Genomic DNA, 25,705 nt, shown 5'->3' with positions numbered 1-25,705 from the left:
AGTTTGTGATCAATATCGGCAGGTCAAACAAGCTGATATTTATCAAAGAGTAAATGCCTGGTTAATACAGAACATGCAGCTTTTGGTACGTAAGCACTAATATGTGCATGTTATACCCCAAAAACTCATGATTGGCGATAATTATAGCGCCTTGTAAATATTGATAATTATTGCATCCAATAATGGCCAACTCTTGAGGAGGACCTTGTTTGGTTATTGAAATTAGACCTGAAAGAGGAACATTCGCTGTTAAGAAGCAAACGAAGAGCACCCTTTGTGTAGACCCATCGTTGTCCGAGATGCTATGTAGTATCCGAGCTTCATGGTCAGGTAGGGAGTTGATAAAAACTGACCTTGATGACGTCTGTTGCTATTTTATTGTGTCGTTTCTATGTCTATCGATGGTTAAAGTCAGAGGGAATGATTATCTTCGTTTACAATAAATATTATTACGCCAAGTTCGCAGAACTGTTAAGAGAGCTATAGTTATGAAAATCTGATGTGCCTAGTATAAGTGGAACAAAGTTCAAAATGAAGGTGACACGTGTTATTTATCATACATATGGCCTGTAGTCGTGTAAAGTAAAATTTAATAAAATATTTATTAAGAAAAAAATCACACAAAAAATAAAGGTGTCAAGCTTTTTATAGTCTACTTGATGTTTTTTAAAGTCGTCAGACATAGAATTTGCTTTTAATCTTTCTTTCTGCCACAACTTACTTTTAACATCTCTTCCGATGCTTCGATTTTAAAAGGGCGCACGGATTTATCTTCTTCCGTTTCCGGTTCCTCCCCTGCTCCCCACCATCCGTCCTCCATTTCCATCGTTTCCTCCTTCTTTTTGAAAATATAATGGTAGATGAGGGCCCCCAACACCAGGGCCAAGGCAATTTCAAGCAACATGATGGCTGCAATTAATGGACAAGATCTAGGTAAGTAAAGGTTGATCTATTCAAGCAAATGTTGGACTAACACCAATGCATGCATCTATCAATTCATTCATTTCAGAAAAAGCCCAGCGGTGTTGCATGCATTCCACGCACCCATTCATTGTCCTCATAATGGAACGATCTGTGCAAATCACGCGGCCCCCAAAGTGATTGAGGAACTTTTTTAAACTAATGCAATGCACTTGGACATCACAAACATTAGTTTCTACAGATAGGATTAGAATTTTGCAGAAATAACATTTTTGAATTACCTAACTGTGCTGCGAAATTGTGAAAACATGGAGACCGAATTTGCTTGAACAATTCAGCAAAATGTTTCAAGAGTTAAATATGCTGGAGTTAAATGACAAACGCGGGTCATCACTGGCACATATTAGCAGATTGTCTTAAACTCAACCATCACATTGGCCATGTTCTATACCATGTCACCTTCAGCACTACGCTAACGTCACAAGTTGGACTATTAATCTGGGAAGAAGGGGTCTCTTACCAATTTAATAAAGACGCCATAATTAGGTCTGAACACAAGTCTCAGTGAAACTGGTCACACACTGGCAGCTACAGCATGAGCAGCAAGCAATTCCCCAGAAAAATTGTTAATTTCAAACAGTACAACTTTAATGTAAAGAAAACATTGAAAAAGTCCCAAACTAATTTAGAAAAATAGACCAAACAAGCATTTGCAATGCAATAGGTCTCGCATTAGGAAAGTTTGAGCTTTTAGTATTGTAAATGGCAATGTCTTTATTTATGCAGTAGTTAAGTTTTGTTTGTATAAAAAGGAACATATAAAATATGGCTTGTACAAAAGTATCAAATTTTAATGATAGATAGAAATAAATTTGATATGTACATGCGATTTCCAAACGAGGTAATTGTAAACATCACAAACATATTGTGCAAACTTTGCAAAATCTACCTATTGCATTAAGTAGTGGAAATCATTATATTCAGTTGTTTGTTGACTTGAACTCAAGCCCTCCTTAAGCCATAACTGCTGCAACTCCAAAATGTTGTGCAAACTATAAACTCTCCACTATATCGTGCTCTAAAAAAGTTACTTGAGCAGGTCTGTTCAGCAGTATTTCTTCTCATGTGTATAGCAGACTACAATTAGCGTAAATCTAAATATCAAATCATGTTTTACAAGTGTTTTTAAAGTTTTTTTTTAACGTGTATTTTGTGAGCAGCTGTTGACAGCAGTATCACGCTTTCAAGTGTGGGTTGTGTACTACAAAGACTAAGATTGCCCCACTCCACAAGCACACAAACTCACAGATTTACGCCAATATGCTAGTGTAGATTTATTATTTAATTAGATTTATTATTTAATTAAATTCACAAACACAGTCAGAAATACGTGTGGGGCGCTTTACGTTTATCTTTTGCGTTTTCAAATGGAGCAAGAAACACGCTATCAAAACAAATGCTGTTGTATTAGAAATAACTTACAACGGTTTGCCCGGCTTGAACAGGAAGCCAGGCAACCTGTGTTGGGACAGGGGCGGGGCCGCAAAAAGACAGGAAGCAGACGGGAGCCTACCCCGCGCTCCTGTGCTGAAGCGCTCCTGTGCCCGTCAGCCGGAAGATTTGCGTGTCAGCTAGCGGGGCTCCCGTGCTCGTGGAGAGCCCCGCCTGCTGCTGAGGATGACCCGCTGCCTGCCGAGGGAGAGAGGGACACACGAAAAGAACTCGGTGAGTGGGGTGTGAGGGGGGGGGATGTGTGTGCGCGCGCGTGTGTGTGTGTGTGCGCGAGTTTGTCTGTGTCTGTGTGTGTGTGTTTGTGCCTGTGTGTGCGCGTGTGTATGTATGTATGCATGCATGCATGCGTGCGTGTGTAAAAAGAGCCGATGACTGGTGGGGGGATGGAAAGTGAAAGTAACCAGCGCGCGTGTGTTTCAGTCTGTGTGGTGGCTGGCTGTGTGCGCACGCGTGGACGGAGCCGACGTGCGCGTTCGCGCACCCAAATCCTGGAGAAAAGCTCGTAACACCCTCTTGTCCCTCATTCCCCCCAGACTGATCACTAAAGATGTCGAGACTGGACGCATCCTTCGCATGCTAACTCCAGCTCGACCTAAAAAGGGTTGTTTTGCGAGATGCTTTGAAGATTCTTTTTTTATTTTTGCAGATTTATGCAAAAATCGTCCCGAAGGTATTGACGCGCTTTACAGGAGCAACAGTTACGGTACATAAGGACACTTGTGTAAAATGATTATAAGGGAGGTAGATGTCTAGTGCAGGGAACGTCTGTCCAATTTTGAGAGAAAAACAGAGGGAAATAAACAATGGAATATAGATAATTTAATTGGAGATGATGCTGGAGCGTTTGGGAAATGTCTTGTGATTGGCAGGAGTACGACGTTTTTGTCCACTTGTAATAGTGGACGTTTGGCTTTACCACCCATTACAGACTGTCATCGTGTAAAAGTATATTCACAAAGGGTTGCATTGATCACCTATATGTGTGATGAGGTGCAAAATCAGGGAACTAGAAATTGGGGGCTGCGTTAGCGCGAGCGTAAAAACAGATAATAGGGGCACACGACAGGCAGTCCTTGAATACCTTTGGCGCTTTGCATCTGGGCACATTGTGGGCTATGTAATTTAAAATAAACCTTGTATTTGAACCGTTTCTGTAATCCGAATTCCCAAAGTTTCGCCAGCCTGCCTGCCTCTGGCACTTTCGTCCCCCTCCCCACCCATCTCCCTTCCCTCCAGAGGCGCAGTCTGGGGTTCCTGGGCAGTGCACGGGGAGGGCGTGCCCGCCGAGTCTGTGGGAATGTGAGCTGCAGAAGGCTGTAAACAGCCGGTGACTCATCGCATAGCTATGTCACATGGAGTGGCTGCGGGGCCTCACCGCTGTGTGGGTGGGCGCGCGCGCGCTCCGGAGGGGGCGTTGACCGCTTCCTCTGCGTGGTTAACATGCAGCCACTGACACCCGACGGGCGCGCAGGCCCGAGGTGCGGGGCTCAGGAGCATGGACGCACCGGAGCTGAGCTCGGCGCCAGGGTCCTGTGCTCGAAGGAAGGTAACCGTGGAACGAGCCCCCTAGGAGAGGAGGGAGGGGGAGCCTTGGTGACGGGAGTGCTGAGTCTAGAAACACGGGGGCTGGCTGGGTCGACTACGACATAGACGGCAGCTGGTAACATTGCAACTCGGCGTTTCTGTCCCAGAATTAAAATGCTTTCCTGCTCCTTCCTGTAGACACTCGTGTGTGTAAAATGAATCCAACGTCCTCTGAAAATGTTAGACTCTGGTCAAAATTAAATTGCAATGCAAAAATAACACACGCGAAGAACGAACGGCCCACCCACCTTCACCATTCGCTTCCCAACACCACGCAAGTACTCACAACAAATATGATCTATCCATTCCAATGCAATCCACCCTCACGCTTATGCACTCACCCATGCTGCCTCGGTTCCTGCTGGCGCACTGGGGAATTCGCTACACATCTCCGTTCGTTAGGAAACCGATATGTAGAAGACCAGGAAAGCCCGGACATCCTAGATGTTTCATTATTCGTTCTTCTGTAGGTCAGTCGGTAATACATGTCTCGTCACTGCGCATGCGCGTTTGAGCCTTTGAGTTCCTTTGGGTGGGCGGGACTTCCGTCTTCGGAAGTCCCGCGCACGCGCCCACGGAGTGCCTGAAAGCGGGGCTCCCATGCCCGAGGGAGAGCCCCGGCTACAGAAGTCCCGAATGGCGGTAAGTGTGGCTTAGTTCTAGGGGGGAGGAGGGTGCGCTTGTGTGTGTGTGTGTATGTGTGCGATGGCGGCGGGGGGTCTTTGTATGTGTGGGTGCGTGAGTGTAGGTGCGCTGGTGTGTGTGTGGGGGGGTCTCTGTGTGTGCGTGTAGGTGCGCTAGTGTGTGTGTAGGTGCGGGGGCGGGGGGGGGTGTGTGCCTGTGTATGCCTGTGTATGCGTGTGGCTGTGTATGCGTGTGGCTGTGATGTGCGCATGCGTGAGTGTGGGTGCGCGTGCACGCAGTGAAATCCAGGACAAGAGAAGCGCGTGGCACCCTCTTGTCCTTCCTTCCCCCGAGACAGGCAACTATACGTCTCCAGCTGGACACGCATCCTTCGGATGCAGTTTACCAGCGAGACCTAAAAATGTAGTAGGAAAAAAAGACACAACAACTGTTAAACTGGATAAGAAGGACCAGAGATTTGCATTCTTAGAGTTTTAAGGCAAAAAGCATCTAGAAAATGTAAACTTCAATGACAAATATTGGTTTGTGGCCGACTCGGATCTAGACGTGAATTCTGGCTGACCGCAATCGAGCAGAGGTCAGATAAAGCAAGCAGTCAATGGTCAAAGTATTAACCTTGGCCCTGAATTTAAAGTTTGGTGACAGGGTTCTGCGTCACAGAGGTTTACGGAGTGCCCGTTTGCCACACCTTCTGTCCATCCGCTTTATGATGAGGTGGGCAGAGCATCAATGTTCCAATGGCAGTGGCAGCTCAGGCTTTGCTGTTGCAAAACTTACTCCACTGGGCCGGGGGCCACGGGAGTAGGGGCATGAGACCACCCTCCCCATTTAGCATGGACTGTCTTGGGTACTATTTTATGTCAGTCAACAATAAAAAAATATATATAATGGTCCACACACCATTGGAGAAAACTCTCACGGTATGGCGACCATTATCATTTTATTCTTCAGAACAAACTCCTGCTTTGGGAGCTTGTTTCTGGAAAACATAAAAGTTTGGGGTGCAGCTGCTTTAAAAAGACAGTGGCCGCACCCCAATTTTTCAGCTGCCATGAACACACACAGAATTGCAATTTTCATGAACACACACAGATCACTGCCGGGCTGGTGGGAACTTAAAATACGGTGGTGTTCTGTCTGTCACGGTGGAGGATGCAACTTCCTTTGCAACTCTGACGGGCAGAGGAAAGACCACCGTGGACTAAATCAGCCCCATTTCTATTTTTTGGAGGTCAAAGTCCTCCAGCCAGGGGCGTGGTCCAAGGCTGAAGTAGTCAGTAAGGGTCCTCTGAAGTCTGGTAGGTACTTGCGCTCACTAAAGCTGGTGGCTTTGGTGTCAAAAGCTTTAATTGAGACAAAACTGGATGTCATAGCAGCAAAGGTTGCTTAGCTGCTGGCGTAGGATTGCGGCCGCAGCCGGTTCAAACTTTTACTTCATCACTTTTTTGGGTTCTCAAAATCCACCAGCAAGGCAAGGCTTGAAGCTGTAGCTGGGCAGGGCTCTAACAGACTGGATACCTTTACCGGATTTTCTTCTCTGCTTAGGGTTCGACCTCTCTTGTGATGGAAAAAAAAACCTTTCTCCAACTGCTAGAAAAGTTCTTTTTGGCCACTCCTTCAGCTCAAGATCCTTTTTAGCCGCTACTTCAGACCAAGATCTCCAGGGCAGGCTCCAAGCACCAGGTTTCCTTCCAGCCCGGGATACTGCAGGGTGCACTCCGCAGTGGTTAGCTGGTACTTGTTGGAGTCACAAGTCCTACTTTTTGTGTCCCTGAAGAAAGCACAGAGGCAGTCTCCCACTTTACCCTTGGAGAGAAGTTCTAATGCTTGAATGTCAGCAGGAGACGGGAATCCTGTATCCTTTTAATCCAGCAGGGGCATCTTTCTCCAGATGTTGTCTTGCCAAGTTCATGAATGTTCTGAGGAGGGGTGAAGTGCCAATCTTATTCTGTGCACTACTCACTGGCTGGAAAATTCCCAGCACCAAATCCTAACTATTTTTGTGCATTACTCTTGCCTGTTTCTGCAGCACTTTCTTGTTGTTTTACTTTAACACCCCCCCCAAGAAACTCTAAATCCAAGATGATTATCCCACTGTTCCTCCCTTAACAATTTCCCGCCCCTCTGTCGGATCAAAATCTGCGGGTGAAGGGGGATGATCCTGCCAGGCCCATTTGACATTAACAACTCAAAAGAGGGGGAATGAAGGTGGCCCTTTGTTCTGCCAACTGCTGCCGCCCCCCTCAGACATAGCTAACCCCTGGTAGGTGGCCAGTTGTATTAAGTCTAGCTGTTCTGTAAAGCCTAAAGCATCCTGCACGGTCTGTTGTCTCAGGTTAACACAGTGGCATCTGCAGGTTGAGGGCTCCTCTGGGACGATAGTCAAAGTTACCAGACACGCTGCACACCCTTTTTATAAAATTGCATTGTACTGTGTTTTCCATTTATACAGCACTTTCCACTCCTGACGTGGTGTTGATGCGCTTCAACGCCAGTCAGCACGCCGCTCCGGAACCCAAGGTTAGTGGTTAATCGGGTGCTTCAGGTGATTGCTGATTACTGGGATTAGTGTTGTGCTCTTAAGCAAACTATTCCATGCATTCACTCCAGTCTCGTCGTACTAGATTAAAGTAATAGGAGCCAGGAATAATCGTGACTGGGGGAAAGGGGAATATGCAAGTTCATGCAGATGATTAGTGGGTTTAACAGATGAGCTAGAGAAGATTAACTAGTGTTAGCTTGCAGGGGTATCTAAAAGGAGAGCTGGTGATCTTTGAAATGAGGTTTGGGCAATTTGCTGAACTACAATAAGAGAGACAAGCATTAGAAATGCAATCGGGCTCGGATTTATTTGAGTTTGAGCTAATGGCATTGTAAATGCCAATGTATTGTTGCTATGTGTTATGGAGTGTGTTCATGTGGTGTGTACTGCCAGTGATCTCCTTGTGAGTGTGAGAATATTGCACCGTTACTGCCTGTGATGTCGTTCTTGTGAGAAGCTTGCACTGCTGCTGCCTGTGATGTTGTTCTTGTGAGTGGGAGAAGATTGCACCTCAGCTGCCTGTGGTCTCCTTGTGAGTTTAAGAAGCTTGCACAGCTGCTGTCTGTGATGTCCTACTCACGACTCTACTCACTACTCTCTACTCTGCACTCTCTACTCTGCACTCTCTACTCTGCACTCTCTACTCTGCACTCTCTACTCTGCACTCTCTACTCTGCACTCTCTACTCTGCACTCTCTACTCTGCACTCTCTACTCTGCACTCTCTACTCTGCACTCTCTACTCACTTCTGCACTCTCTACTCTACTCACTACTGCACTCACTACTGCACTCACTACTCTGCACTCACTACTCTGCACTCACTACTCTGCACTCACTACTCTGCACTCACTACTCTGCACTCACTACTCTGCACTCACTACTCTGCACTCACTACTCTGCACTCACTACTCTGCACTCACTACTCTGCACTCACTACTCTGCACTCACTACTCTGCACTCACTACTCTGCACTCACTACTCTGCACTCACTACTCTGCACTCACTACTCTGCACTCTCTACTCTGCACTCTCTACTCTGCACTCTCTACTCTGCACTCTCTACTCTGCACTCTCTACTCTGCACTCTCTACTCTGCACTCTCTACTCTGCACTCTCTACTCTGCACTCTCTACTCTGCACTCTCTACTCTGCACTCTCTACTCTGCACTCTCTACTCTGCACTCTCTACTCTGCACTCTCTACTCTGCACTCTCTACTCTGCACTCTCCTCACTACTCTACTCACTACTCTCCACTCACTACTCGACTCACTACTCACTACTCTACTTTCTACTCACTACTCTACTCACTACTCACTACTCACTACTCACTACTCACTACTCTTCTCACTACTCTACTCACTACTCTACTCACTACTCTACTCACTACTCTACTCACTACTCTACTCTACTCACTACTCTACTCACTACTCTACTCTACTCACTACTCTACTCACTACTCTACTCACTACTCTACTTTCTACTCACTACTCTACTCACTACTCACTACTCTACTCACTACTCTACTCACTACTCTACTCACTACTCTACTCACTACTCTACTCACTACTCTACTCACTACTCTACTCACTACTCTACTCACTACTCTACTCACTACTCTACTCACTACTCTACTCACTACTCTACTTTCTACTCACTACTCTACTTTCTACTCACTACTCTACTCACTACTCACTACTCTACTCACTACTCTACTCACTACTCACTACTCTACTCACTACTCTACTCACTACTCTACTCACTACTCTACTCACTACTCTACTCACTACTCTACTTTCTACTCACTACTCTACTTTCTACTCACTACTCTACTCACTACTCACTACTCTACTCACTACACTACTCTACTCACTACTCTACTCACTACTCTACTCACTACTCTACTCACTACTCTGCACTCACTACTCTGCACTCACTACTCTGCACTCACTACTCTGCACTCACTACTCTGCACTCACTACTCTGCACTCACTACTCTGCACTCACTACTCTGCACTCACTACTCTGCACTCACTACTCTACTCACTACTCTACTCACTACTCTACTCACTACTCTACTTTCTACTCACTACTCTACTTTCTACTCACTACTCTACTCACTACTCACTACTCTACTCACTACTCTACTTTCTACTCACTACTCTACTTTCTACTCACTACTCTACTCACTACTCACTACTCTACTTTCTACTTTCTACTCACTACTCTACTCACTACTCACTACTCTACTCACTACTCACTACTCACTACTCTACTCACTACTCTACTTTCTACTCACTACTCTACTCACTACTCACTACTCTGCACTCACTACTCTGCACTCACTACTCTGCACTCACTACTCTGCACTCACTACTCTGCACTCACTACTCTGCACTCACTACTCTGCACTCACTACTCACTACTCTACTCACTACTCTACTCACTACTCTACTCACTACTCTACTTTCTACTCACTACTCTACTTTCTACTCACTACTCTACTCACTACTCACTACTCTACTCACTACTCTCCACTCACTACTCTACTCACTACTCACTACTCTACTTTCTACTCACTACTCTACTCACTACTCACTACTCTACTTTCTACTCACTACTCTACTTTCTACTCACTACTCTACTCACTACTCACTACTCTACTCACTACTCTACTCACTACTCTACTCACTACTCACTACTCTACTCACTACTCTCCACTCACTACTCTACTTTCTACTCACTACTCTACTCACTACTCACTACTCTACTCACTACTCTACTTTCTACTCACTACTCTACTTTCTACTCACTACTCTACTTTCTACTCACTACTCTACTCACTACTCACTACTCTACTCACTACTCACTACTCTACTTTCTACTCACTACTCTACTCACTACTCACTACTCTACTTTCTACTCACTACTCTACTTTCTACTCACTACTCTACTTTCTACTCACTACTCTACTCACTACTCACTACTCTACTCACTACTCACTACTCTACTCACTACTCACTACTCTACTCACTACTCTCCACTCACTACTCTACTCACTACTCACTACTCTACTCACTACTCACTACTCACTACTCTACTCACTACTCTACTCACTACTCTACTCACTACTCTACTCACTACTCACTACTCTGCACTCACTACTCTGCACTCACTACTCACTACTCTGCACTCACTACTCACTACTCTGCACTACTCTACTCACTACTCTACTTTCTACTCACTACTCTACTTTCTACTCACTACTCTACTTTCTACTCACTACTCTACTTTCTACTCACTACTCTACTCACTACTCTACTCACTACTCACTACTCTGCACTTACTACTCACTACTCTGCACTCACTACTCACTACTCTGCACTCACTACTCTACTCACTACTCACTACTCTGCACTCACTACTCACTACTCTGCACTCACTACTCTACTCACTACTCACTACTCTCCACTCACTACTCTCCACTCACTACTCACTTCTCTACTCACTACTCTGCACTCACTACTCTACTCACTACTCTGCACTCACTACTCTACTCACTACTCTACTCACTACTCTACTCACTACTCTACTCACTACTCACTACTCTGCACTCACTACTCTGCACTCACTACTCACTACTCTGCACTCACTACTCACTACTCTGCACTACTCTACTCACTACTCTACTCACTACTCACTACTCTGCACTCACTACTCTGCACTCACTACTCACTACTCTGCACTCACTACTCACTACTCTGCACTACTCTACTCACTACTCTGCACTACTCTACTCACTACTCTACTTTCTACTCACTACTCTACTTTCTACTCACTACTCTACTTTCTACTCACTACTCTACTCACTACTCTACTCACTACTCACTACTCTGCACTTACTACTCACTACTCTGCACTCACTACTCACTACTCTGCACTCACTACTCTACTCACTACTCACTACTCTGCACTCACTACTCACTACTCTGCACTCACTACTCTACTCACTACTCACTACTCTCCACTCACTACTCTCCACTCACTACTCACTTCTCTACTCACTACTCTGCACTCACTACTCTACTCTACTCACTACTCTGCACTCACTACTCTACTCTACTCACTACTCTACTCTACTCACTACTCTACTCACTACTCACTACTCTACTCTCTACTCACTACTCTACTCTCTACTCACTACTCTACTCTCTACTCACTACTCTACTCTCTACTCACTACTCACTACTCTACTCACTACTCTACTCACTACTCTACTCTCTACTCACTACTCTACTCTCTACTCACTACTCTACTCACTACTCTACTCACTACTCTACTCACTACTCTACTCACTACTCTACTCACTACTCTACTCACTACTCTACTCACTACTCTACTCACTACTCTACTCACTACTCTACTCACTACTCTACTCACTACTCTACTCACTACTCTACTCACTACTCTACTCACTACTCTACTCACTACTCTACTCACTACTCTACTCACTACTCTACTCACTACTCTACTCACTACTCTACTCACTACTCTACTCTACTCACTTGAAGAAGGAATTAAAATATTTAATAAATTCACTGTCATTTCACAGAAAAAAATTGTCAAAGGGGGTTGCTGAAATCTTTAAGAAAACTGGTTCTAAAGTGCTTTCCATTGAAATCTGTAAAGCGACTTTTTAGTTGTAAAATTACTCATTTCCCTTTTTAAAGAGCGGTCAGTAGACGAAAAATTGTGTCAAATGTATTATAACTTGTTTGTTTTATTTGTTATCAAGTTTCACCAATCACTTTGGATTTTTCTGGTGGCCCTAAGCATCGTTCTGCCGCACTGTTTGAAGTGTTAGCCCATCCTCCAATGGTTGGTAATTTTACACCTCCAAACATGCTCCGTTTTCTTTTTGTTTCCAGTTTTATCCAGTGCAAAATAAACCCTAAGGTATTGGAGTGCTTTACATGAGCATATACATTACACAAGGACACATTCATTTTTGGTAGGCACAGGGAGATTAAGTGATTTGCCCAAGATTACAGGATGTTGAGCCGACGCCGAGATTCAAGCCAGGTTCCCAATCTCCAAAATCGGCAGCTGTGGGCGCTGCGCCACATCCTCCATCCAAAAAGTCACTTAGAAATGCATATCCTATAATCGTGTGCCCTGACCCCTCGACCCCACGCACACACTGTGGCACTCGCGAATATCTGCAGACAACACACAGCATACGGTCACAAGCTCCCAAATAAATGTAATCCTACAAAACAGAGGGTTTGATCCCGTGCGCAGCATGGGGACGCTAAGGCCAGGCGGCTGCTGAGGAAAGACAGTTGACAAGGATAATGTCCAGACGGCGCCCTCAGCAGCCGGCGGGCCTGTAACTCAAACCCAAGGCCTGCCTGGGGTAAGCTCATCTTCCAGATTTAGCCGGGGGGAGGGGGGGCACGTGGCCTCACAGGCTTCCTTCTAAAGGAAGAATGGGAGGGCAGACTGCCAGGGAAACTGCGGGCACGCATCTGTAACGTGTGTCTTGCCTTTTGCAGTTAGTATTTCTTGCAGCTGGGCTATGCACTGGCAGCGGAACAGGACAGCCATTGGACACAGTCTACGATTTTACAAAGACCCCTCGCGCCTGAAAAAAATGCCCCGTACAGCGCCTGCGGACACTCTCTGAAGAGATCAGATGACTTTTTTGTATGCAATGCAATGGTGAACGCGCTCGCACCATCTGGATTGCATTACACGGGCACTCTGACAGCTCCTAATTAAGATTAATAAGTCTGCCGTGCGCGAAACCGCCGAAAATATGCCAAATCGGGCATGCGTACATTACATATAGCCTATCACGTAAACGCTACTAAATACACAGCACAGCGAAGACGAATCACTAGGCAGATGCCATAAAAAACTAAGAAATGTGCCAGCCGGACCCCTTTCTGAATTCTTTTTTTTTTTTTGAACGCATAAGAACTCGGAAGCTCCGCCCCCCACTTCGTGGAGGCGTAGGCCCGAGCCCTAATAAAGGTAAACATGTATGTGACTTAGAGAAGGTTGAATACACTACAAGACATGGTAAGGGAACAATGCAAATCTGGAGCCATTTTTGCAAAGTATTTAGACCTCGAGAAAGGAATGGTTTACTAGGATTGGGTACTTCATTTAAAGTCCCTTCGAAAAGACGGCTCCTAACGAGAGAGGAGACGCGCGTGGTTCTCATTACTCAGCTCGGTTCTGCCAAGGATTACGTATAGAACTATACAGCTGGAAGCTATTCTTGAAGTATTCTGTAGTGCAGCTGTGAAGTCTGCATGCATGCATTCACCAGAAATCCTGTTCCAGGTAAAGATCCTGTAGGTGTAAGATATGTTTTGTTTGAAAGCAAATATTTGCCTTGAACATTGTTGGCAGACGCGTGTGCCCTATAAATCAGAGGAAAAGATCCATCTAGCATTATTGTGTATCTGGGCATCCTGTGAGGTTTATAATCTTTTTCGGGTTAGTTTCTGGCTAGTTTGATGTTGGAGAGCTGAGTGACCTAGACCTTTACTCTGGACCCACCAGCCAGCTCGCGACTGAAAGCCAATAGGAATGACTAGTCCATGCAATGGGTACTTTTGCAATGCTCCTTGAGAGTGCACAACGCAAAGGTTCGACCACCTACACACATCTGGATACCCACACTGGACCTCAGTAGCAACCACTTACCTGTCTAGGTGTAAAGGTATATTTGGTTATGTAGAGAAAGCTACAGAATCCACAGTTTTATATGCATACCTTTCTTTGAATGGAATGTCTGCTGGTGGACAATCTACCAATTTACGGTGAATGTGCAGATGCATGTACAATCAGACATCCGAATAACTGCAACTCCTACCGGTCCTTTTGTGAAGTCCATTAAACTTTTAAAAATCCCTTCAAGATTTGATTCCTTTGTAGGTGATGGCAACCCCCGTTTCACCAGGCAAAGCTGTGGCGCCAGGCATTGGGTATGAACCAATCACTGTGGAGCAGAAAAGGCCAGTTGGACATTATAGGTTGACAGTTTGAAGTCTAGGGGGTTGCAATGCCATAATCTGGGGCATCCCCATCCCTTTCCCACTTAAAGGCAACTTTGCCCTGGACTAACAACCAACTCTATTCTGGTCTGCCACGCCTGCCTAGGTGTGTCCAATTTATCAACAAACCTATGAACAGCCAAGAAAGGCAGACCACAGCCCTTAATCTTCACCTGCAGTTGATGTGGCAATCTATAATGTCAAACTGAGAGACCAGAATAAGTCCAGAAGAAACACCAAATGGAACCTTGTTGTGCGGAAAGGAAGAGAGATGGTGGCAACCCCACTCATCGCTTCATGATTGATACTGGATATCTGTATTACAAGAAAGTTGCAAGAGCCGAGGGACTGTATGACACAGAAGGGACACATTTGTTCCTAAGTGCCCCATATTCTGTATCTGAAGTTATTCACTCACTAACAAAAGGTGCCATGTGTTACCCTCGGTCCTTAACCTCACCCGAATATTAAGTTGTATTCTGGAGGTGGGCTCCTTACTGAGGACAGAGCAAAACAATTTTAGTCACTTTAACCCAGTAGGTTGGATATTGAGTTCATAAGAATCCAGCACATTCGCTGTCATTTTAAAGGTGTTGAAAAAAATCCCCCCCCTCCCAAAAAAAAAATATATATATGTGCATGGTAGAACATACCTATGTTTTATTATTGTCTTCTGTAACTATAAAAACAAAAGGGTTAGTAACTACCGTTGATGTCTTATCTGGCAACATATTTCATAGGACAACGAAAGGAGGCTTGGGTTGCTGTGCCCTACATTCGCTTACACTGCCTTACCCGGGTGATGCCAACGTGTGTGTAGGGAGCAAATGTGTGTGGGTCTGAACTTAAGCTCTGTGTACTAATCTTAACCCAATGTGGTGGAAGGGATCTTCTTTCTGGAGTCAACAAAACATTCTTTGGTGCATGTGCTATGTTTCCAAGCCCCAATGATGGCAGGGTCTCTGGAAGAGAGGTTTGCCCTTTCCTGCATGAGACACACAGAGCAGAAGTGGAAGGCACGCCAGGCTCGGTTCCTGACTGCTAGAAAGCTAAGCAGCATATGCATGCAAGAGGGTCATTAGTGATATATGGGGAATAGTGTATCCCGCGCGAACACCCAAAGTCGCCATGGAGCTCCACGCTAGAATTCTACATGTCCGGAGGACTCCTGTTAAATATTAAATGCACCTTAAAGGTACCTGCATGCACAGCGTTTTGGCAGAAGGACCCAATACCAGGACTCCACATTTAGAGAGGCACGCTATTCCAGAAGTGTTGGTGGGCTGGCCTTTCTGCATGGTTGTGTGTAGATTATGTTGGTCTATGTGTACAAGTGCCTGTAGGTTTGTGTGCATGGGTGGTTGTGGTTGGTCTGTTTACGCATTGATGCTCTGTGTACGTGGTTCATCCATGTGTGTATGCATGTTGTGTGTCTGAGTGTGCATTCACCATATAAAAGCTAAACCTACTGGAAGTGCCAATGCCTGTGTATTCAGTTTCCCTTTACGATACCCCAGAGATCCTGTTGCGCATGGCAGGGTTGTTTGATTATGCAGGGAGTGATATTAACCCCTCCCATGTTGGTGACGGAACCGCTCCGTCACCAGCCTCAGTCGCGCTGTGCTGGTGACGGAGCGGTTCCGTCACGGCCCGCTCGGCGCGCCTGCGCGGCGCTGATTTTACGCCTGCGCTGGACATTCCATTGAGCGGGAGGGGCAGTGACGGAACCGCTCCGTCACAAACACAGCGCGCCCGAGACTCGTGACGGAGCGGTTCCGTCACGAGCATGGGAGCGCCGCGCGGCCCCCCTTCCCCCTAGCGCTGCGGCGGAATTGCCGCCGCAGCGAAGGGGTTAAAGGCCGTGTTTTATGCGAATAAGCCAATTGCCTCCACCAAGCAAGACATTAAGTCAAAAAAGCCACTTCAAGTACACCAATCTGAGGAACATGCAGCATCAGATGTCCTTTTAAGAGAATGTGCTGTAGGAAATCATTCAGATCAAGGGCTGCAAGGTCATGTGGCTAGAGGAATAAAAGCAGGCTGAAAAGCATCCATGGCGGGGCAGGTGCCCTGTACTCCACAGACAAAAAATCCTTTGTCCGAGAATAATTGGCCATGTAACATTTGGCCAAGCAGTGCGTGTACAGGAACAAAGAAAAAGAAACAGTCAATGTGTGATTGGGCGGGTAGCTGCTTTTTTTTAAAGAGTGAAAGTGCTTTAATGGGCAGTGGGTTTATACAGTTATTGCAGTGCAGGGTGTGTATTTCTGGGCTGACAACAAAGCAACTGGGGTGAAAATGGTAAAATGGAGATGTAAAAGAAGCAAAAAAGATGTTATGTTATGTTATGTTAATTTATTTCTTCTATAGCGCTCGGCGACTCCGAGGAGCATCCCGGCGCTTTGGTGAAGAAAGAGCAGCTAGTAAACAACAACACAACAACTTAAAAGCAGACACAAGAGAGGGATCACATTTGTTTCGTGAACAGCCACGTTTTTAGCTCTCTTCTAAAAGTAAGAAGATTGGGAGTCTGTCTGAGAGAGAGTGGTAGTTCATTTCACTCCTTCGGGGCTAAATAGCGAAAGGATCGACCACCAATCCTTGCACGCCTGATTACTGGGACTGTCATTTTAGACAGGCAAGATGATCTCAGAGATCGACTAGGTACATAGCGGGAGAGGCGTTTCCCTATGTACTTAGGACCAGTTCCATGTAGAGCTTTAAAAGCAAAAGTCAGACACTTGAAAAGAATTCTTTTGGCGATCGGTAGCCAATGTAAAGAATTCAGTAAAACCGCAGCTCCTGCTCTTCTCGGCAGTCCATAGATAGCACGAGCTGCGGAGTTCTGGACTACTTGCAAACGGTTCAGAAGATATTTTGGTAAACCCAGGAAAAGCACGTTTGCGTAGTCCAGTCGAGATCCGATCAAGGCCTGAACAATAATCTTCCTGTGCTGGAGAGACACCAGAGGAAGAAACTTCCTCAGCATTCGCAAAATGCCAAAGCATTTGCCTGAGAGACACGAGATATGTGGCCCAAAGGACAGTTCACTGTCCACGATCACTCCCAAATTTTTTGCCTTAAGAGACACATTGTCAGGAGGGAACAGATCTTGTGGCCACCAAGCCTTCCAATCTGGTTCACAGGTGCATCCAAAGAAGAGCAGCTCCGACTTGTCGGAGTTGCACTTTAAACCATTGCACCTGAACCACTCAAAGACCGCACTAAGGCAGTCCCTGATCTTTACGCCGTCGAATGCCCCACCCCTATCACAAGTGAAAAGGAGCTGGGTGTCGTCGGCGTAGGATACGATCTGGGCGCCAAAGGATTCCGCGACTCCCGCCAGAGGTGCCATAAAGATGTTAAATAGCATGGGGCTAAGAATGGAACCTTGCGGAACCCCTACCTCTAGCGGAGCCATATCAGCGGAAAATGGTGGCGCCCAGATCGTTTGCCGGCGGTCGGCCAGAAAGGATTTAAGCCATTTCCACACCGTTCCCCGAATGCCGCTCTCCCAGAGTCTTATGAGGAGGCGATCATGAGGAACGGTGTCGAAAGCCGCCGACAGATCCAACATGACCAACATGGCCCTTCCCCCAGAGTCGAGTCTTTCCCTGATGGCATCTGTGACCTCGAGAAGAGCCGACTCCGTGCTAAAGTTTGCACGAAACCCAGATTGCGTATCATGCAACAGCTCATTTATGCAAATCTCTCGGCCACTTTCGCCAGAGCAGGGAGAAGGGAAATAGGCCTGTAGTTGGCATGGATAAGGGGGTCCAAGGTGGGCTTTTTAATCAATGGCAGGATCAAGGCATGTTTCCATGCCAACGGAACCACTCCAGTTGACAATGAAGAGTTTAGAAGAGGGTTCAACAAAGCATTTAGGTGCCACCTTCCCCAGATGTTTAGCCGGGCACGGGTCAAGTGGAGAGCCTGATTTCAAGCCTGACAAAAGCTCTAAAGATGTGTCAAGGCATAGATATGGAAACTGTAAAAGAGAAGGGCCAGGATCCTCCCTAAACGGGGGGGGGGATGAAGGATCAACAACCGACCGAGAGCTAGGATGGAAAAGAGAGGCTTGGATGGTAGTGATTTTATTTACAAAAAAATGTGCAAGCTGTTTTATCCATACTTCTGAATGAGTATGAGCTGGTGTACAAGTGGCTGGAGAGGTGAAATCCAGAACAACTTTAAAAATTTCCTTGCATCCATTTTCTGCCTCATCGATACGACGCTCGAAGTAAGCCTTTTTTTCACTCCAGATTGACTGGTGATAGGCTTTAGTTATTACTCGAAGCTTCATTTTCTCGGTCGGGTCATAGGCCCGTCTCCAGACTCTCTCAGCCCTTTTACAGCCCTGCCGCTGCTCTCTTAATTGGGGGGTGAACCAAGGGGCCGACGCTCTACGTTCACCTGATTTAAGCTTTTTTTCGGGGATTAAGATCTCAAGTCTGGCTACCAGCCAATCGTGAAAGAGGCTAAGGTTATCTTCCAAGTTGCCCAAAAGAGGACATGGACAGATGGTAAGGGCCTCTGATAACATATCCACCGAAAGCAGATGGAAAGAGCGTGAGGTACGCGTGGTCTCAATTAATTCTCTCCCCCGAATCGGAGCAATGGCAGGTACGGAAAAAGTGATCAAAAAATGATCAGACCATAATACTGGTTCAATAGCCGTTATCGTAATGGATTTTGTTGAAAAAATCTGGTCTAAAATGTGGCCTTTATTGTGCGTCGGTGTCTGCAAAAATGGAGACAATCCTAGTGTAGCAGTAATGTCACTAAGTTTCATTGCAGCGGGGTCCAATGTATTATCCATATGGACATTGAGATCCCCAAGAAGCATGCAATGCTCAGATCTGAGACAAGGGACTGAGAGTGCTACTTGTAGTTCATCAAAGAACGGCCCTACAGGCCCCGGGGCTCTGTACAAGAGAATCCCAGTACAAGCCTGGAGAGGGGAGAGCTGAAGGGTGAAGCCCAAAGCTTCCAGATACTGGACATGGCATGGGAGTGCGGGAAGGGCAACATATATGAGGAATTCACAGAATGGGAGTTTACCACAGTGAATTCCTAAAGTGAAACAACTCACATCTCTCCCCATAATGCTTCCTGCTCCAACATCCAGTGTAATGACTCTATGCAGAATTGTAAATCAGACAGCCACACTACCAAAATGAATGGCACATCTTGACTGCTTCTTACCAGTCAACATCTACCCAGAAGATTCAGATAGTCCTTGAAATAAGCCTTATTTCAGTATCACCCACATATCACTGCACCTTCCTCCTCTAACAGCTGCCTCCAGATAACAGAGTTTTTAATAAAGAACTAGAGTGCTCGCTTAGCTTGCTGAAAGGCCATGCACTGGGAGACATGTTGCTAGGGAAGATAGCTTTTGAATCATTCACTTTTCTTTATAGAAGAATGAATATGTACATGAAAAAGGCCATCTCTACTGCTACACGTTCCAGAAGTAAATGAGCCCCAAACACACTCCTTTCAGCGGTTTGTATTACATGTTTAAAGTGTTCCCACTCTGAAAAGCATATAGCCATGACAGCTTTCACTAATTTAAAATATTTACCACACAGTTCTGTCTGATTTACAATGCTACTTAATTTTTTTTTTTATTATTTACCTTTGGAACTAGTTGTTCATTAGGTAAACACAGAAGCAGTATATATTGTATATATTGACAACAACTATATAATTAAGCACGTTTTATCAATTCCGTATACTTGACTAACAATAAAAATGACTTTGAAGCCAGTGCACGTTTACCCAAGGGGATGCAACTAGTGACAAGAAGAGAGAGAAGTAAACAGAAAAATATTCTGTCCAAACAGCAACCCATTTGGAGCTAGACCCATTTTTAGCTAAAATATGTTGTCACCCTTTCGATGTGCTCCTTTCGGAGATCCTGAAAGCAGGTGTCCACTGCGATGCATCTCATTAGGACAAAATGGCGACGCCTAATCACCAAAACAAAAATCCAACAGGTATTCTCTTTGACCCTTCCACCTAAATATCACCAGGAAAAAACCACAATCTAACAAACATTTTGTAAATTTCACCTAGATTTTAAAGGTTTCATGTACAATACCAATATTATCCAGGGAGTAGTGCACTTCCAAGTAGTTATTGACCGTGGTGACTGGCCTGACTCCAGGCCAATACACCGCCCTTCCATGGAAAATACTGCTGATGTATTATCCACAGGACTGAAAATACAAAACCCTCCTCTCTTGTGGCGACATGCATGTACGGTGGCTGTAGAAGGACAACAATGTTTTATAAAATTGACCTGAGCTCCTGCATCCTGGCACAGAGGTGCATCAGTGAACATTTACAAAAACCACAGGAAAAGGCAGCAGGCTTGACTTTTGCATACAACAGCCGCACATAAGCATAGAATATCAAAGGACATATGTATACATACATCAGGGGTGTCCACTATAAGTTCAGAAAGGCCAATTTCCCAGGTTGGACAAAAAAGATAATAGACATAAAATGCATCTGAATGGAAATCATTTCCACAGCTAGTTGTTATCCTCAAAATCTGGCATGGATCTAGCTGTCCAGGAGCTATAGGTGCACCCCCCTAACATATATGCACACAAGGAGGGAGAAGAGCAGACTGTGAAAGGATTCAATTTGTACAAAAAACAATACACAGCGGCATGCAAAAAACAATACTTGTACAGGCTCCCATACAGAGACAACACAAGTACCGACCGCCACCTATGAACACAGCGCACAGACAGCGATGTGGCGCACACACAAAAGCAGACAACACATGCGCAGGCACACATGAACAGCTGCCAAGATATGCCATTGCACTGGGGACACAGCAAAACCACCATGAACGGATGAATAAAAGGATTTTGCATGCGGAGATGATCAAATCTACAATTAGGGCCTGATTATAAATTGGGTGGAGCAGTATCCGGGGTGGATTACTGCTCTGCCCATCTATAACCAGCCCGGTGTGGACGCACCCAGATTTCTCTGATGTGGGAACAACAACATTATTTTACCTGGCGGGTTGGAAGTGCACTCAGAGTGGTGGTGATCCCAAACAAGATGGGGAACACACAGTGTTGTATAAATGCCCCTCACACACCAACAGGCCCCTTGGTGTCATGCTTCATCATCGGGGCCTTCGCACCCCTCTACGGGATGCGGCGTGCTACGACTCGCGAATACGCAGGAGCACTTGTAAGTGAACTATGTGAGGGGGTGTGTGTCTACAAAAGTGTGAGTGAGGTGAGGTGAAAAAATGGTTAAAAGATACCTGGCGCGTGGGTGAAACAAAATTTATTAAATCCCCGGCTGGTATTATTAAAAAAGTGCAAGGCGTGGTTGAAAAAATACTAATTAAGGTATTACAACCACTGTGAAAAGTGTCAACATGTTTCGGAACTCAGAGGTTCCTTCTTCAGGACAAGGATAGCACTTACCCTCCCCTTACTCACATGTAAATGTAAAAGTGTAAAATTTAATTACAACAATGTGTAATGTACCTAACCATGTTATATATGTAGGTGGGTGTCGTTGCGCCCAATTGGCGATGAAAACCTGTAAAGAGAAAGCATACATAAACACACTGGTCTAAGATGCACAGGTCCTAGGAGAAGAAAACAACTTCCCAAAATACAACTTCTCAAAATACAGCAGGGTAAATCCAAAAATAGTGGAGCCCTGTGAAAAATGCAAAAATTAAAATCAAAAATAAACACACAAGGACATAGCACAGTGTATACATGTACAAACACAGAACACGAACTTAGTCTCTACTCTGATGGAAATAGAGCACAAAAATAGATAATTTCACAGCTTACTTCAGGTTCTCAAAATTAAGACCTCATGAGCCTGTGCGTGTTATTGGGGGATCCTTCCTTTCTGTTCAGAAAATGACCTATAGAAACATTAGTATATGGGATTCAATTTGTAGTAGGTACCAATACACCAATGCGCCATACTCAAGCTCCTATTTCTAACCCAAAACTCACGGTTACTGCAATGGCTAGTTGCCTGCCTTCCCTCAACGCGGCTCCGATGAAGTGAGCGTGCATCGCGTCAGTACCCTTCTTTATACTCTGCCATTAGCTCATTATCGTTGGTTAATTGAATAATGAGACCCGGTAGATGCCCAAATAGGGACTTGGTAATCCGAGGAAGTCCGGTGCTGCGCGATCTGCCACCGCTATACATTGCGCATGCGCCTACCCAGCAGGAAGAGTGTTAACTACGCATGCGCGGAAAAATACAGTCACCGCGCATGTGCAAAGGAGCGGCACTGCCGCTCATGTCAGAACGCCTGCAAAAGAGACTTGGAGGTGTTTAAAGCATGCGCGCTCTCTTTCCAATGTAACAGGAAGAGAAAGGGCTACATGAAAAAGAGACTTGGAGGTGTTTCGAGCATGCGTGCTTTCTTTCCAATGTAACAGGAAAAGAAAACGCTACGTGGGGATTAACAAAGCGGTGATTCGCCATACATTCTAGAAGGGGTAATGGTTTTCTATGTCGGAACAGGAGACATACAGGAAAGGGGTGTGTTTTCAAGAACCCTGATTGAGTTATAAATGGCCCCATTAGCTATCTAATGTTCATAATTCATAGGGGTGATGGTGAAGAGGAAAGAAGTTTGAGATTATCCTATTGGTGATGATATAACTTGATATACCCAAACACCAGGATTCTCAGAGGTCATTTTGACAAAGTTTGAATAGAAGGTCCGAATGCAGTTCATCTCAAGAGATTCCAAGGAATGGAATCATTAAGCCCAGTGACATCAGTGCCAAGACGGAACACCCATCTTTGTTCTTTTTCCAGGAGGCCCACATCTGAGGGCAGTTGTTCTATTACCGTCCACTGTAATTCGTTGACACAGTGTTGGTGTTCGATGAAGTGGGCAGACATTTTAGTTGTAAGTTTTTTGCACCTGATATTACTTTTGTGCTCATTGAGTCTTATTTTGACTTGTCTCGTAGTCATTCCCACATACTCTTTCCCACAGGGACACGTGATCAAGTACACAACATTTTTACTGTTACAATTCGTAAAAACACGTTGGTCCCACTTTGTCCCGTTCGAAAAAGTCAAGGACAGGCTTTTTTTGGTGAGGTGACAATTGTTACAGTTTCCACATGGGTGGTGGCCGTGAATGCCCTGCAGTCTCGGCTGGTCACTTTTTTTGGGCAATGGTCTCGTGTGGACAAGCATGTCTCTTAAGTTCTTACCCCTTCTGTGTGCAAACAGAGGTTTTTCCAATGACAGACTTCCGCTCGTCAGTGTGCGCCAATGTCTATTGACCAGTTTTGTCACCTGGTTTGTAACTGGGCTATATGTTGTGACACATACTGTTCTTTCCCCTTTATTGTCACTCCTTGGATTATCCTCCAGGAGGGACTCACGGTTGTTATTTCTAGCCCTTTTCATTGCTTTTTGGATCACAGTTTCTGGATACTGTCTCTGTCTCAGTTTCGTACTGAGGTCCTTCGCCTGAGTTTTGTATTTGTTGATGTCACTACAATTCCGACGTAGACGCAGGAACTGTCCGTACGGTAAATTCTCCCTCAGATGACGCGGATGAAAGCTGTCAAATCTGAGGAGACAGTTCCTGGCCGTCGGTTTGAAGTGGGTCTCTGTTTTTAGGATGCCCGCTTGATGATAGATGTTTAAGTCCAGGAACACCATGCTCTCATTTGACACCTGATGTGTGAATCTAAGAAATGCATTCTGGGTGTTCAACCAGTGGATGAATTCAGATACTGTGGTCTCATCTCCTTCCCAGATGACCAAAATGTCATCTATATACCTTCGCCAGGTATGAATCCTTGCCCTGTGTGGATTGTCTGGATGCAGAATCTTAGTGGATTCAAGATGATGGACATATAAACCCGCCAGACTTGGGGCAAAGGTGCTACCCATACTCGTACCATGTTTCTGCCAGTAAAGGGTACCCTCATACTCGAAGAAATTTTTGGTAAGGGCCAGTGAAATACATTCCAATACTACATTCCTGGGAGTGTGGTATTCCCAATTAGTAGAGTGCAGTACTTCCTCCATAATTTGCAAGGTCTCATCGTGTGGGAGGCTGGTATAAAGGCTCTCCACGTCCAGACTGAGGAGCATTTGAGAGGCGGTATCAAAAGTTTGGTTTTGTAATAGTTGGAGTACCGCTTTGGTGTCTCTCAGATACGTGTCAGTGGCTTGTACAATAGGTCTCAGAAAGGCATCGGCAAACTTGGACAGAGGTTCCAAGATTGACGATATGCCAGATACAATGGGCCGTCCTGGAGGGTTGTCTAAGTTTTTGTGCACCTTAGGAATGGTGTAAAAATAAGGAATACGTGGATTGTTCTGAATCAAAAACTCAGACTCTTTTTTGGTTATCCAGTCATGTGCAAGAGCCTCTTCGACCATACCACCTATCTGCACTCGTAGTGATTCAGTGGGGTCTTCAGTTAAGACCTGATAGTTCCTCTTGTCAGAGAGCAGTCTCCTGCACTCTGTGTCATAGGCCTGGGTGGTTTGGACAACCACTGCCCCACCCTTATCAGCGGGTTTTATAGTGAGATTTTTATTCAGCCTCAATTCCTTGATTGCCTCATTTTCCAATCGGGTCATGTTCTGAAAAATCTTTTGCTTAGTTTCCAAACATTTCAGTTCTTGCATTATGGCTTTTTCGAAGGCCAATACCTCCACCGGGAGTTGGTGATCCATCGGTGTAAAGGTTGACCTAGGTTTCAAACCTGTATCTGAAGTGTCTGTGGATGGTTCCTTGTCTTTAAAAAAGGCCCTCAACTTAACTGTTCTGATGAAGTCCTGCATTTCCTTGTGCAGTAGAAAGAGGTCTGGCTTATTGGTGGGGACATACCCCAGACCTTTGTTGAGCACCTTGTTTTGCAATTCAGTAAGGGGCCATGGGGTTATGTTAATGACTAGGTCCCCCTGCTGCTCGTAGAAGCTTGATTCGCCGTCATGCTCCTCGTCGACACCCGTTGGTCTGCCTCCTCTGTGGGATGCCAGTTGACATTGTTGCCCTTCTTGTTCCTCCCCCTGCGGGATCCCTGGCCCCAGGATAAAAAAGGCTGTGCATTCTGGGGTGCATTGGTTTGGTCTGGGACCCATTGAGGATACATTTGTCCCATTTGTGGGGGAACGAACTGGTATTGTGGGAATTGGAAAGGCGGCTGGTAAGGATTGAATTGAGGACCTTGATAACCACGCCAGCCTCTCTGGCGTGGGAATTGGGCTCTTCTTTGTCGAAAAACACCCCTTTGCTTGTTCTGTTGGAAACCTCCTGACTTTGTACTTGAGTTGCTACCATCCGAGTTCACACTGTCCGTGTCGCTTGTGTTATCTTTCATAACATAGTCAGCCCGTGTGTATGGGTAGGCTCTTTCAGGGGTGAAACGATCTTTATCC

At 45.5% G+C, this 25,705-nt stretch overlaps 1 protein-coding gene across 5 annotated transcripts in view; it reads right to left on the bottom strand.

Annotated features, from left to right (window-relative positions):
- The window catches only part of LOC144762368 (epoxide hydrolase 1-like), a 294,492-nt gene that overhangs the window by 94,694 nt on the left and 174,093 nt on the right, over nucleotides 1-25,705 (bottom strand). For 2 of the 5 annotated variants that reach the window (XM_078647530.1, XM_078647531.1), the window contains exon 3: nucleotides 722-909. In XM_078647530.1, coding sequence (XP_078503656.1) covers nucleotides 722-904 — 183 coding nt within the window. In that variant the 5' untranslated portion in view covers nucleotides 905-909. Of the gene's footprint in view, nucleotides 1-721; nucleotides 989-25,705 lie in introns of all 5 variants that reach the window. The other 3 variants (XM_078647533.1, XM_078647532.1, XM_078647534.1) reach the window with 3 other exon arrangements.

The sequence above is a fragment of the Lissotriton helveticus genome, chromosome 6 (assembly GCF_964261635.1).
Source record: "Lissotriton helveticus chromosome 6, aLisHel1.1, whole genome shotgun sequence".
Taxonomy (NCBI): domain Eukaryota; kingdom Metazoa; phylum Chordata; class Amphibia; order Caudata; family Salamandridae; genus Lissotriton; species Lissotriton helveticus.
This window is presented reverse-complemented; position numbering and strand designations above follow the sequence as displayed.